The sequence below is a fragment of the Leishmania panamensis genome (genome assembly GCF_000755165.1).
Source record: "Leishmania panamensis strain MHOM/PA/94/PSC-1 chromosome 29 sequence".
Lineage (NCBI taxonomy): Eukaryota > Euglenozoa > Kinetoplastea > Trypanosomatida > Trypanosomatidae > Leishmania > Leishmania panamensis.
Window position 1 is genome coordinate 456,379 of NC_025875.1, and position 13,192 is coordinate 469,570.

Here is a 13,192-nt window from a genome sequence, read left to right on the forward strand (position 1 = left end):
TATACATCAATGCATATCAGCATATTCGAATGGTGTGCTACGCTGCGTGTGCAGTTTTTGTTTCTCTGTGTGTGGGAGCAGGACACATCTTCTTGGCCTTCGCGCTTTCATTTCTTCTGCAGGCTTTGCCCCCCCCCCCTGCCTCTCCTCCGTCTTCTTATCCCTCTCTCAGCGCACCTTCTCTCATCTTCTGTGTTTTTCCCTCTCTCTCTACACGACTACCTGCCTTTCCTTTCCTTACGTATTGTGTGCTTTGTGCGTGTTTTACGCCTCTCCCTTCCCATTTCATAGCTGTCGCCTTAATGGCGCACACCTTCTGATGTACATCACTGGAAACTCGACGTCGCCGTGGCGCCCACCTGAAAGGAAACGAAAGAAAGTGCATCCCCCGCAGTATGCCGTAATCCGTCAAGGCGGGAGCGTGCCGCGCCCTACACCTACACCTACGCAGAGGCCGGAGACAGAAGGAAAGAGTAGCCGCAGATAACAGGAAAACTGTGCATCTCGGTCTTTGTGCTGCTCTTGTGTAATGAGCCGACGCGCGCTTAGTATAGCTGAGCTTTTGCATTTTTCGGTGAAGAAGGGGTGAGCGTGAGCACTACAACGCATTGATGTGCTATACATGAAGTTGTTGCTGTGACCATTCGCGTGTCACGCGTTGATCTTCACTGACACCCACTCATTGGCTCTGCTGCCCTCACGTTTTCCCATTCCCTCTCTTTTTCTCTCTCTCAAACACCGCACCTTTCTGTGCCCCCCCCCCCCCCCCACACACACGCACACACAAACATGGGTATATCTTTCTCGTGTCACGCAGTGCCTTGTCTTTACTTTTGTTTTTGCCTCTCTTTCGCACCTTTACGGTGTTCCGTCCGGAAGAGTCGACTCTTCCCCCAGAACCCGTTCCCGCGTGCCACACACGTGCAAAGACACGCGAGTGCCACCCCATAGTCGTCACCGCTGTGGCTGGCGCGTGCTTCTTCTGTTGTTTTGTTCTTTGTCTTGATGCTTGAGGGTGTTGGTGCGTCAGGTCACTGTGGTGTAAGCCGCACCCAAGATTTTTTGCAGCACCCCTTTTTCATGTACCGCTCTGCCTTCCCTCCTTCTCGCTCGGTCAACGAAGGCATCATTTTCTATCCAAGTGATACGGGTAAGCTACTGCAGCGCACTCGTCTCTCCTTTTTGCTCTCTCCACGCCCTTCTCTCTTCTCCTGATAGCTTTTTGGTAGCATTTTTGTGTCCCCCCGCCTTCTCTCCCCCTTCCTCCTGTGCGCCGAGTGTGCGTGTTTCACGTATTGTCTTCGCGTCCTCTGTTGTTCGCTTTCCACTTTCTTTTCCATAGACCCCCTCTCGCCAGTGTTCTCCACAGCCCTTTCCCCCTCCCCCCCTCTGTCTTTGTGCACGACGAAGCGTGTCGATCCCCTTCCCCACTTCACCACCCACCTCGGGCGTTTTTCTTATCGGCTCACCATCGCAGCGACAGCGAGAAGCGCACTCTCTGAAGACTTTGCCGTCTTGTCACTCTGCCCAGACCCAAACCATTGTCTGCCACTCCGCGTCTTCAGTCTTTTCACTGTCTTAGAGGGTCTGCAGGGCGAGCGAACCACAGACGCTTTTGCCACCTCGCCCTTCTTCTTCGCTGATTTCCCCTCCTCCCCCACTCCCACTCGTGTCACCACCTCCTCTTCTCTTTGTTTCCTCCCCCCGCCCTCGTGCACCGGGAGAGGACAAGTCACACAGAGAGAGAGAGCACTTGGGGGAAGGTGAGCATCACGTAGTCATACTCACTCAAGGCAGCACGTAGGAGCAGCTCTTTCATATCCCACCTTTCACTCGCATACCCGCCTGCCGTAGCTCCCACACGCATCTACACTGCGGGCATCTCGGCTGAGCGCTCCCAAGAGACACATAGGCTAGAAATGGAGTACGTGTTAGGCGTGCTCTACGCCACGAAACGGTATGAGCCGTTCCACACGTCGGGAGTGCATCCCGGTGCCTCGTCTCTGCAACACACACAGGCACTACTTTTGCACTCCGGGACATTCGCGATGAACTCGCTGGCCGGCGTTCCGGTGATGCCGGATGCGGCTGGTACCGAGAGTGACAACGACAACGATGACACCGCCGCGACGTGGGAGGATCTTCCCACTCCTACAGCTGGCAACAACCGTCGCTCACAGGTGATGTTCGTCTTCCCTACGGCGAAGGACGCACCAGTGGTCAAGGAAGCGAAAGCCATCAAGACTACGTCTCCGTTCAGGCACGGCGGAAGTGTTGAGGGAGAGCCGCTCTCGCCGCCACTTCCACTACGTGCGCTTACATCAGGCGTCGACCGCGCCCCTACGATGACGCTACCGTCGTACTTGTCGGGCTCCCGTCGTCGCTCGTTGTCCCTGGCAGCCGGCGGCATGCAGCTCCTTCCTTCGGCTGCTGCTGCTGGTGACCAAACGCTCTCTTTTCCTCGTGAAGGCGCTGCGCTGAGCCCGTTAGTCCTGGGCCTGTCTACACCACTTAACGCCAGTGATGCGGTGCAGAACGCAACTGGCGGAGGCGGTGCAGGAGTCGCTGCCGTGGGACGCCCTGCCGTTCGGCCACAACGTTTAGAGCACATTGTGCCTACCAAAGTGATTGCAGGTAAGTACGTGCTGCTGTATCTGCCCTCGCCTCACCGGCCTGGCGAGGCCTCCGCTGCGGCGTTGTGGGGTAGCGCCGGCTCTGCGGCGGCGATTAGCCCTGGCGGCGCAGCGGGTGGGGGCGGTAGTGCCGGTCCCAGTGGCGCGCGTGCGCACCAGACATCGGCATTGGTGCAAAGCCCTCAGATGGATCTTTCAAAGCCGCGTCTAGGCGCCAGCACGTCGTCCTCTTCGTACTTCATGGCCAGTGTGAGCCCTCATGCAATGTCCACCAGCGGCGGACGAGCAAACTTCTCCACACCTCTGAACAAGTCTGTGGAGTCCTCATCATCCACATCGACAGCGACTGTTGGCGGACACCACCTCAGCAATCACCATATTTCACCCGGTGGTGCTGGCAGCGGCTCCGGTGCGGCGGCCCGACAGGCAGTCGTGTGCGCTGCTGCTGCCGCTGCGAGCACGCAGCAGAAGCTTCTCCTGTTCTACTGCCTCCTCCTGCACTACCTGGCGCACCAGAGCCCCGCGCAAGAGAGGACAATCGGCATGTCCTTCCTGGAGAGCCACACCGAACTGGATACGGCGGCCGTTGGGCCGGTTCCCGTCGCAGTTTTGGAGCTGCAGTACACGACGGAAGGACCAGTCCGCAGCAACGCGGGCGGGATATTGGGGACTTCCACCCTTGGTGGTAGCGGTAATGTTTCTGCAGCGGCGGACGGGCACGGTGGCACGGTTTCGGTTTCTCCCGGGTCCACTGCAGGCGGCGGTGGCGGGGCGGGTGGCTCGGCTTCTCCTCCGCCTAGCGGTAACCGCACGTTCGCGTACAGCCCTGCGCCCGCGTCCTTGTCCACCCACAGCGTCTCTGAGGGCGCGCGTGGAAGCTTGATGCCCCCTAGCGCTTCCTTTGGCGGTAGTGGCTACCTGTCCATCACTCCCTCCGTCATGGCTTCTCCGCGCTCCTCCTCCGCAGCACATTTATTCCCCAACACCGGCGACCCGTTTGTGACCCAGCCTGAGGCTTGCGCAGACGAGGACAGCGCTACTGCTGCGACAGCCTTGCGCGAGTTGTTGAGGGGAAGCCTTGACAATTCTGATGCAGTGGCCGCACAGCGACTCAGCTCAGTCCTTCGCCACCTTCTTGATTGCCAGCCGGATGTGTGGTTCAACCCTGACAACATTTCGTTCGACAGCGAGCTAACGCAGAACCCGTACTATGGCGGGTGGTACTCGGTGGAGAGCAACGACGGCTATCGGAGAGTCATGCAGATTTGCAACATACAGTCCTGGCCAGCCGTAGTGCTCGTCGACCCGGCTGGCAATGTAGTGACGGTGGAGGCGCTAAAGTACATGGAGGATGAGCTGGCGCGCTATGTTGATGAGGTGGACGCCAGCATCGCGAAGGCATCCGTAGCGCATGCCGCTGTTTCTACCGCTTTTCCAATAGAGGCGGCCGCATCACTCGACGTCAGCGCGGGAGACGCATCAACGTTTGCAGCGGTGCGAACATCAGTGAGCGTGTCGTCTACGTCGCCGCACACCAGCGAGGTTTCACAACAGGCGTCCGCTCTCCGGACATTCCCTCAAGACGAGGCCAGCATCAACGGATTAGGGGTGGCAGCGAAGTCACTGTTGTCACCGCAGCTGCGCGTGTCACGCGTGACGGAATCGCAAGCAGCCTCGCCGTCGCCGACGACGACACTGTTTCCGGACGGAACCACGGTGACGGACCACTCCAACACGAATCCTCTGGAAGTACCCGTCAAGCTTGCTGTTGACGACGGCGACAAGGCCACGAGTGGCCCGGTGGGCATGCCTGAGGGGCGTAGCATGAGCCTCTCCGGCTCCATCTGCCGCTATGAGAGCTCTTTCTCTGTGCATGATCCGCAAATTCCCACCGCTGAGCCCACCCCGGTGAAGGCAGTAGCCACGACAGCGCGTTACGTGGAGGAGAGTAGTGCTTTCTCGGCACCCTCGATTACGACACCAGCGACAGCATCGATCTCTGCAGTGACCGTATCGCCTCTGCTCCCCAACACGAGCATGAGCAGCAACGGGTTCTCTGCCGGCACACGGCAGTCTATAATGAGCCCTGGTCGAGGGGAGGTGAGGGACAATCAGGATGATGAGCGAGGTATGGGGACCGAGGAGCGGGCATTGGGTATTGCAGCGACGTCCCGCGCTGCCTTCAGGGATGAAAGCAGCAACACCCGGCAGAGGTCAGGGGGGATATGTGAGAAATCGACCAGCCTCATGGCTAAGCCCTTGGCCCCACCACTCTCGATGCCAGCGCTGCAGCGGAGTGAGTCCACTGCAACGCCCCCGGCAGCTTTCTCTCTCGCCAAAGTATGCATGACGAAGGACCACACATCGTTCCCCAGTTGGGACCCAAAGACCTACAGGGGCGACGTTGCCGGCGTGCTTGCAGTGAGTGACATGGACTCGGAGATGGTCTTGCTCACTGGGCTGGGCAAGATGCAGACGAGCCGCACCCATACGTCTGAAGGGGCCGCACCTTCTGCTGCTGGAGAGGAGGAAGCGAAGAACTGGGCACCCACTATGCAAGTCCCGCTGGCCCCCGCGGTGCCGCTTGCAAATGCCGTCACGTCTGGGGTAGTGGCGCACGTAAAGACGGCGGAGGGGTTCATAGCAGCCACGCCTGGGACCCCACCAACTCCACCGTCGCCTTCTCCAGCGCCGCTGCCAGGGTTTTCTTCGGCATTTCCGTGGAATCGCGTGCTGGCGGAGCCGCTGATGGCGTACCAACCGCCGTCCTTGATGACGACGAGTGTAGGCACTGCCACCTCCGTCGACTCACGGAGGGTGAAGGAAAGTGCGCCGCAGAGGGACAAGACTGACTCCTCGCCGCCGTTGCCTTCCTTGCGCCTGCTCAGCCATAGGGCGACCGCAACAGCATCACTCGGTGAGAGGCGATGCGGCGACGGGGAGGACTTTAGGGAGGGCTTGAGTGGGTTTGACCGAACAACGGGATTATCATCAGCCGGGGCAGCAGGCGCGCGACACTTGGCCGTGCCACCTAGAACGCCCGCCGCAGCTGCGATGGCGCCTTTATCTATGGTGCACCGGCAAGTAGGTCGCAGCAGTAGGCCGGCCAGCATGTCTGTCTCTGGGGTGCCAGAGGCTGCAGTGGCGTGCGGGCCGGAATCTGGCGCCATGTCGCACAACAGCCTCTTTTTGCAGAGTGGTGAGGTGCGGGGAGCGGCGGCACTGCAGCTGGAGCTGACCACGCTCGCTGACAGTTCGGCGCTGACGTGGTCGGGCCTCCGCTTACCGATAGACCCGCTGCATCGCCTTGCCTTCTGCACGGTGACGGTGAGCGAGGTGCGAGAGCGAGCGCGTCAGTCATCCAACAACACGGTCCTGTCGTCTTCAGAGCTTGGAAAGACGAATGAGCAGCCTCTTGTTGCGCCCCTGACGCAGGGGGCCGTGTGCCAGTCCTTGCAGGCTGCCTCGAACGAGAGTCTAGTGTTTCCGTCCCTGTCGCTTGCCAACAGCATCGACAACACCAATGCACGTCGATTGGCCGCCTCACATGGTTTGCCCTCTCAGCCGCAGTTGCCGCTGCCTACCACCCAGGTACCACCACAACCGTCGCTACTGGACACTGCGAGCCAGCAGATCATAGAAAAATTGCTTGAAAAGTGGCCGCGCGAGGCAGCAGTGAAATTCAGCCTGTGCACACATCTACTGATCGTGTTTGGTGCCAGCTGGCATCCTGGAATGGCGAAGTTTGTGCGTGCAGTGCGCCATCTGTGCAGCACCATCAACGAGCCTGCATATGCATCGCCTGGAGCGCCGGACTTCAGGAAAAGACGTGGTGGCGATGGCGACGATGCGGGGGGCTTGCGCGGAGGTCTGAGTGGTCTGAACATACGCGGGCTCAACAGTCAGCTGAGCACTGAGGACGACGCTGTCGCTCCGTTCGCTTCTTGGAAGGGATTCAGCAACTCCTCGATCGACTGGACCAGTGGCGGCGTAGGTGACTTTGCTGGTGGTTTTGGAGAGGCTAGCAGTCGCTTTGAAATGCGTAGCTTCACCAGCTTCACTCGCGCCGACGCTGACGGCAGCAACGTATCTGAAGAGGGGGAGCGCATGCGAAGTGCGTGTACTCTCAATGAAGCGGCTGTGGTGGTCGACAAATCTACCGCCCCCGATACGACACCGCGCCGCCGCGTGCAGGTCATCTACATCAGTGCTGATGAGTCGCTGCAGGCCGTGTGCTCTGCCATGGCCGATATGCCGGGGGACTGGCTCTGCGTCTCCCCCTACGTGGCCCAAAGCGAGCCGGAGCGTCAGCTACAGGAGCACGCGAGTGACATGGCGCGCCACATCTTTCACGTCAAGTCCTTCCCGCGCATGGTAGTGGTAGAGATGCCCTATGGGCAACAACAGCAGCAGCAGCAGCAGCAGCCTGCGAACGCAGAGTGCACAGGAGCCGTGCATACAGGAGACATCAGCGCTGGGGGCAGAGGCGACGTCGAGGGTGAGCTCGGCGACGCTGTTGGCACGCTCATGACCTTGTACGACATCGGCGCCATATCGCAGCCGGCGAGCGAGCAGCGACACGGGGGACTTTGGACAGTGGTGCAGTTGCACGGTGAGATGCACCTCTACACTGATCCGGAGGGCAAGGAGTTTCCATGGCCGAGCGAGTCGGCTCGTACGCGGCGTACCAAGCAAGAGGATATGCCCGGCTTGTCACGCTGGAAGCAGCAGGCGTGTGCGTCGCGCATTAGTGGCTTTCGGCAGAAGCAGCAGCGGGCACTTCCGCACACCGGTCTCTCGTTGCACCCCTCGCCGATGTTGGGAAGCAGCAGCCCGGACGGGCTCGAAGATGCCATGCCTCTGCATTCCCACACGGAGAGGCTAACGGTCTCTGATACGCCGACGAAAGTGACTGCCATAGAAGCGGATGTCTTGGTTTCGACCGCCGATACAGTGTCACTGCATCCGCCAGTGGCGCGTCTCTTCCCCCCCATCAAGCCGTTTCTCGTGGCAGACGGTGAGCTGCCATCTCTGCTGGAGAGAGGCGGCTACTTTGTTGTCCTCGGCGCGTTCGGCTCCGTTGACCGGCAGCTGCACCAGCAGTGCTTCAACGCGCTTGATGAGGTGCGCCAGTGGCTTTACGCAGAGGTAGAGGCACGCAAACAGAGTGCGTGGTCGGAGCTGACGCAGTTGCAGGCGGTAGCGTCGTATGGTCCGTACACAACGCCTTTTAGTGTGGACGGAGACCGGGTAACGTCCTCGCCTGCGGCGTTTCACCCCAACACTGGTGGCGCTGTCGGAATGGACGAGTACACCTTACCTACACGCTACTCGTCGGGTATTACGGCGGCCGCACCTCTGAGCATTGCCCCCGGCGGAGGCGACCCTGACTCGGCTGCCGCGTTGCACGGGCTTGGCCACGGCACCTTCAGCAACCGTAGTGACAGCACACCGATGGCCTTCGAAGATGGCTGGCCAGAGTCGCGCGGCGGCACATCCCCCAAGCTCGCGGCATCGAGTCCGCCGGCACCTGGCCGACTCTCTCTCCAGCTCGACGCTCCCACCGGAGTACACGGGATTCACGTAGGCGGTACCCCTTCACTAGCAAGCGCTGCCGCCACGCACAAACCTATCGCTGCCGCTCGTCCGTTGCCGACAGTGTACTTTTATGACTCGATCCTCAGCCATCCACCCGCGCCTGACTCACCACCCCCCGCGACAGCGGCGCGTAACACCAGTGGCGTGCCTGGGGGTGGCGGGCAGGACGCCAACAAGGAGGTTGGGCTTGAGGCGAAGGCAGCTCCGCTGAGCCACACGTCCCCCGCACCGACCGGCACCCCGGCAAAGGCTTTGCCTCGGCGGTGTGGCAATGATGCTGAGAACGCGGTGGCTACAGCAGCCTTTTCACCCTCGCCTGCTCCAACACCGTGTGTGGCAGATAACACCTCGGCACTTCGCCGTCATCACGCCAGGGACCTGGCGCTCTTGCAGGAGTACATCATTGCACCTATCCTAGAGGTGGATGAGAGGCAGCTGCCGGTGCGTGAGGGGGAGCTGTACCTGGCGTGCGTCCGGTGGCCACAGCGGACGAGCGCGGTGCTACGGCGCTGCCTGACTTCTGAAGCGCGACCAACCGCTGCAGCACTAGCCGTCCCCTCGGGGAGCACCGCAGGCTTGCCAGCCGGTTCGACGTCGAGCTCCGCTGCCGGCAGTTCATTTGGAGGAGGCCTGGCGTCTCCATCGTCTGGCTCGAACTCAGCTTTGCGAAGTCTCACAGCTTCACAGTCTCTTGGACAGACACAACCGTTGCCGGAGGTGATTCTGCGTCGTTCCTCAACCCCAACAGATGCTTCTCCGTCCCCGAGCTCACCAATGACGGTACCAGTGCTGGGCAGCGTCTCCGCAGCTGCAATCACAGTCAGTAGCGATGGATCGAGTCACCTCCTTCCTCCGACCACTGCCCCTGCCGCGCTGCCATCATCATCTTCTGCAGTGACAAATTCTGTTGGTGCTTCTGCAAGCGGTACTAATACCGGCTTGAACTCACCGCCGCTGGGTGCCACGTTGTCAAACCACACCATGCTGATGGAGGAGGAGTGCAAGGAGGGGTCGCCCTACCCGGACGCGACTCCGCTGGCCTCCGCGGAGGCCATCAAGTCATTTCTTTATGATAACATTTTGCGCCTAATGGAGGCGTGAACCAGGTTTTAGGTGTCTTGTTGAATGAGTTATGAGCGAGGTGGTGCGAGGTGTGTGGTGGGTGGGTGTGGGCGCCTGGCTGTGTTTTGTTGGCTCGCCTGTTTCGGCAAGCGATGAATCTCTCCTCTCCTCTCCCGTGCTTCTCTTTCGTTTATTGTGTGTTGTCTTCCATTGTGTGAGGTGTGCTTGAAGGCGCCGCACGGGGAGGCAAACATGCACATACGTGAACGGCACTCACACGCACCCCATGTAGTCAGACACTCTGACAATGCGGTTTGCACGCCTGCGGGTGCCGTGGGTGTGGGCGTGTTCCTTGATTTATGGGCTGGCTGCACCCACCGTGTCGTAATTTATGGCCATGGCAGGACGACCCCTTCTGTTGCTGAGTCACTGGGCTGTGCGCCTCTTTCTCTTCGTTCTCCTTCCTCTTACCCCCCACCCTTTTCCTGCCTGTGCGCCCCGCTTCGTGTAAGCCATGTGTGTGTGTGTCATGTTTGCGTCTGTGGTAGTGTGGCGGGGTCGTCTGCGTTTCTTTTCTTCTTTCCTTTCCCTTCATTCGCGAGTGATGGACAATGCCGTGCGCGTTTGCCTAAGCGTACGGTAACGTGGGACAGCTGTTGCGGTTCGGATGCTATGATGCTCGCTGACTCGAAAGAGGGCCATGCGTGGACTTAGATGAGAGACGGCGATAGCGACCACAGAGAGCAGGTATGCCGTGATGTTTTGCTCTCATGTGGAGCTGTGCTTCTGTTTGTGTGCTGGGGTATGCGGTGTGTTTACGCGGAGCTCTTAGTGGAGTCAATTACCAAAGTGCCCCATCCCCCACACCCCTCTTTTCCCCCGCTTCCCCATAAATTATGGTAGCTCTGGGAGGAAGCAGGGTGGATGGTGGATGGTGATTGCGGTGGCGGTGGTGGTGATGGAGAGCAAAATGTGCGTGAGGGGACTCCCCTTACGAGAAGGCGACTATTCATACGCACGCATGCGTGTACCGGGGGGGGGGAGGGCAGAAAGGAACACCCCGGTAATTTTTGCACCACATTTTTTCCGTTGAAGTGACTGTCCTTCCAGCGCTGCAGACGGCGGCGTGCAAGTGGGCTACTGTCTAATAGAAAGAAGAAAGACAGGAGCTCTACGCTTGTGCCCCCCTCCCCCTAAAAAACTCTCCACCACCTGCTGAGCCCCTCTCTTTCCTTCTCCCTGTGTTTATGTTCATCAGTTAAACCGTTTGCTCCTTTCTTCTACGAGCCTCCGCGCCATCCTGGAAGCCCGGCTCGGCCTCTCTCGCTCCGTTCATCTGTACACACGAAAGCGTATACACGGCCCATTTCAGGCACACACGTTTCTCGCAACCCTTGAGTTGCTTCCTTCCGCTCTCCCTCCCTTTCCCCAGAACTGATAACCTCACCATTAGCCCGCTTTCTTGCTTTCTCTAATGCCACCGAGTATGGTGGCCTCTCAGGTGCGCCAGGAGGTGCATAACTTCTGCCAAGGCGTCATAGAGAGCTTCGGCGTTGTTTTGGTGTGGTCATCCGCGCTGGATAAGCGACGCGCACGCGACGTCGCTGAGGTGACGGAGGAGCAGAGAAGACTGTCACCTCCGCCACCCCCGTTCGCATCGTTCGCGGATATAGCTGAGAAGGAAGCTGCAGAAGGTGCACTTCCGACAGCGCTAGCACCAGGGTTCCCTGTGCCGCTGCTTCGGACCGCGCTTCTCTCTGGGAGTGGCCCTGATGCACCTCGTCTGGCCCGCACCTTCTTGATGCCGTCGTGGAGTTTACTGGAGCGGGACCCGAAGCTGTGGATGCTCCTGCGCAAGAACCTCCTGGCGAATCTTGCCCTTGCTTTTCTGACGCTCATGTACATGGGTCTATCACACTGCCTCGCTTCGAAAACGTCCTTGTCGACTCGTAGTTCGGCCGTCAGCGGTGCAGGTGCCACCGTTGCGAGTCTCTCAGCGGACACCCACAGCAACAACGACACCTATGCAACGAGGTCCCTTACCACAACCCTGATATTCCTCTTGTTTCTGTGGTGGGTGCGGCTGAGTCTGTGGATGCTCAAGTACGTCGGCCAGTGGCCCTTCTACACGCTTCTGCAGATCATCGGACTCGTGTGGTTTAACCAGCTCTACCGCGAAACCTGGCTGGTGCGCAAGGGGTGGGTGCTCCGTGGCACCGAGCTACGCGAAGCGCCGGCTGCGGGGTCTGCGAAGACTAAAGCCATGGAGGGTGGTGGTGGCAGTGGCGCTAGTGCTACTTTTCCTCACCCCCCGCCTACTTCGCCTCCGCCGTCAGCCGCAGCCAGTGCGGCGTTGCCATGGCTTTCACTTATTCCTCTATATCCTAGCGCTGACAGCGGTGGTAGCGGTGAAGATGGTATTCAGTACGAGGCACGGGGTCCCTCGTCTTCGTTGCTGCTCATGTGCGTGACGCTTCTGCGTTCTGTGCTGCCGTACGTACGGCACACGACAAACTTAGTGTGGCGCATGGTCACGCACAAGGGCCCGACAGCAGTGCTGCAGGACTGGGTACTCGGTGATGCTTCCAAAGCTGCTGCTGCTGCTGCTGCTGCCGCCTCGACTTTGACCGGTGCCCGCCACCCGCATGCACCTGGCACGGCTGCGGCATCGTTGCATCAGTCACAGACAATCTCCACAAGCCCCGACCCGTTTGCGACTGTCGTCCTTCAACTCGAAGTCATCAGCGAGGTGCTGTTTAAGGCGCTGGCGACTATGTCCTTTGCGCTCTTTTCCTCCGCCATTGAGCGACTGCCGCTGATCGGTACACCACTCTGTGCGGTGCTGAATGCACAGCTCTACGTCTTCTACGTCTTTGACTACCGGTACGCCGCGCAGCAGCAACCGGACGCGGTGCACCACCGCGGGTCAGCACTCACGTACCAGCTGCGCCACTTTGAGCAGTGCTCAATGTACTACGCGGGCTACGGTATGAGCTCTGCCGTGCTGTCTCTGTGGCTGACCCGCCAGCTTGGCACAGTCGTGTCTGTGTGCGCTGTGTCGGTGCTGTACTCGTGGCAGGTGGTGTGGAGCGGCTTTGCAGTGCCCCTGCCCTCGTCGAGACCGGTGCCGCTTTTCTCCGTGTGGTTCTACGCTGTGGACATGGCGCAGCGACACTACGCTGTGCTCTGGCGCATGGTGGTGATTGCAGTCCTCCTCTACCTACCCTTCGACTGTGCATGTTGTTTACTTGGTACTGGCGTGTGACGAGTTGTACAGCCGCAGGCGGGCGCTTCCTCGTGGACCTGCGGCATACTTTCCATTTTTGCACTGCTACACGCGCCCCTTGACTGCATTTGTTGTGTGTGCGTGTGTCTGCATGCGTCGGCGCGTCTCTGTGAGCGCACCTGTGGCATGCATTGCTTCACTTCATGGTTCTCAAGACCACCAATTCTTGCCGTATGGTGGCGCGACGATCGCTGCACGCCATTCCGCTCACCGCGTTGGGGGACGAAAACAAAATTTGCCTTGTTGAGAGTATCAGCTTGACACTGAGGCACACACACCCACATACACACCCACACCCACACCCACACCCACACACACGCCCTCCGCCTTTCCCTGCTGCTTTGGACTGCTCTTTCTCTCTCTCTCTCTTTCGTGTTTCACGGTATTTTTCGTTTTTTTTTTTTTTTGATATTATTTCTGCTTACCCTCACAGCTACCCGCACTACCGGTCTTCCCGCCACCTCCCATATATACCACATGTTAGAGAAAGGCCGTCACCGCCGCGGTACTTGGCACTCTCTCTTTTCCTTTTCCTTCTTCCTTCTCTCTCATCCTTTCACGGGTATACGTATATCAACGTATCCTGGAGAACTGATTGTACTGGCCTACCTCC

At 59.4% G+C, this 13,192-nt stretch overlaps 2 protein-coding genes across 2 annotated transcripts; both read left to right on the top strand.

Moving 5' to 3' along the window:
• Nucleotides 1–1,919: 1,919 nt before the first annotated feature.
• Nucleotides 1,920–9,332, top strand: LPMP_291220 (hypothetical protein; the record flags this gene model as incomplete). Its single annotated transcript, XM_010702428.1, has 1 exon — nt 1,920–9,332. The coding sequence occupies one exon, from the start codon at nt 1,920–1,922 to the stop codon at nt 9,330–9,332; it is 7,413 nt and encodes a 2,470-aa protein (XP_010700730.1).
• Nucleotides 9,333–10,767: 1,435 nt separating this feature from the next.
• Nucleotides 10,768–12,558, top strand: LPMP_291230 (hypothetical protein; the record flags this gene model as incomplete). The annotated part of the gene is made up of 1 exon (XM_010702429.1): nt 10,768–12,558. The coding sequence occupies one exon, from the start codon at nt 10,768–10,770 to the stop codon at nt 12,556–12,558; it is 1,791 nt and encodes a 596-aa protein (XP_010700731.1).
• Nucleotides 12,559–13,192: the final 634 nt, after the last annotated feature.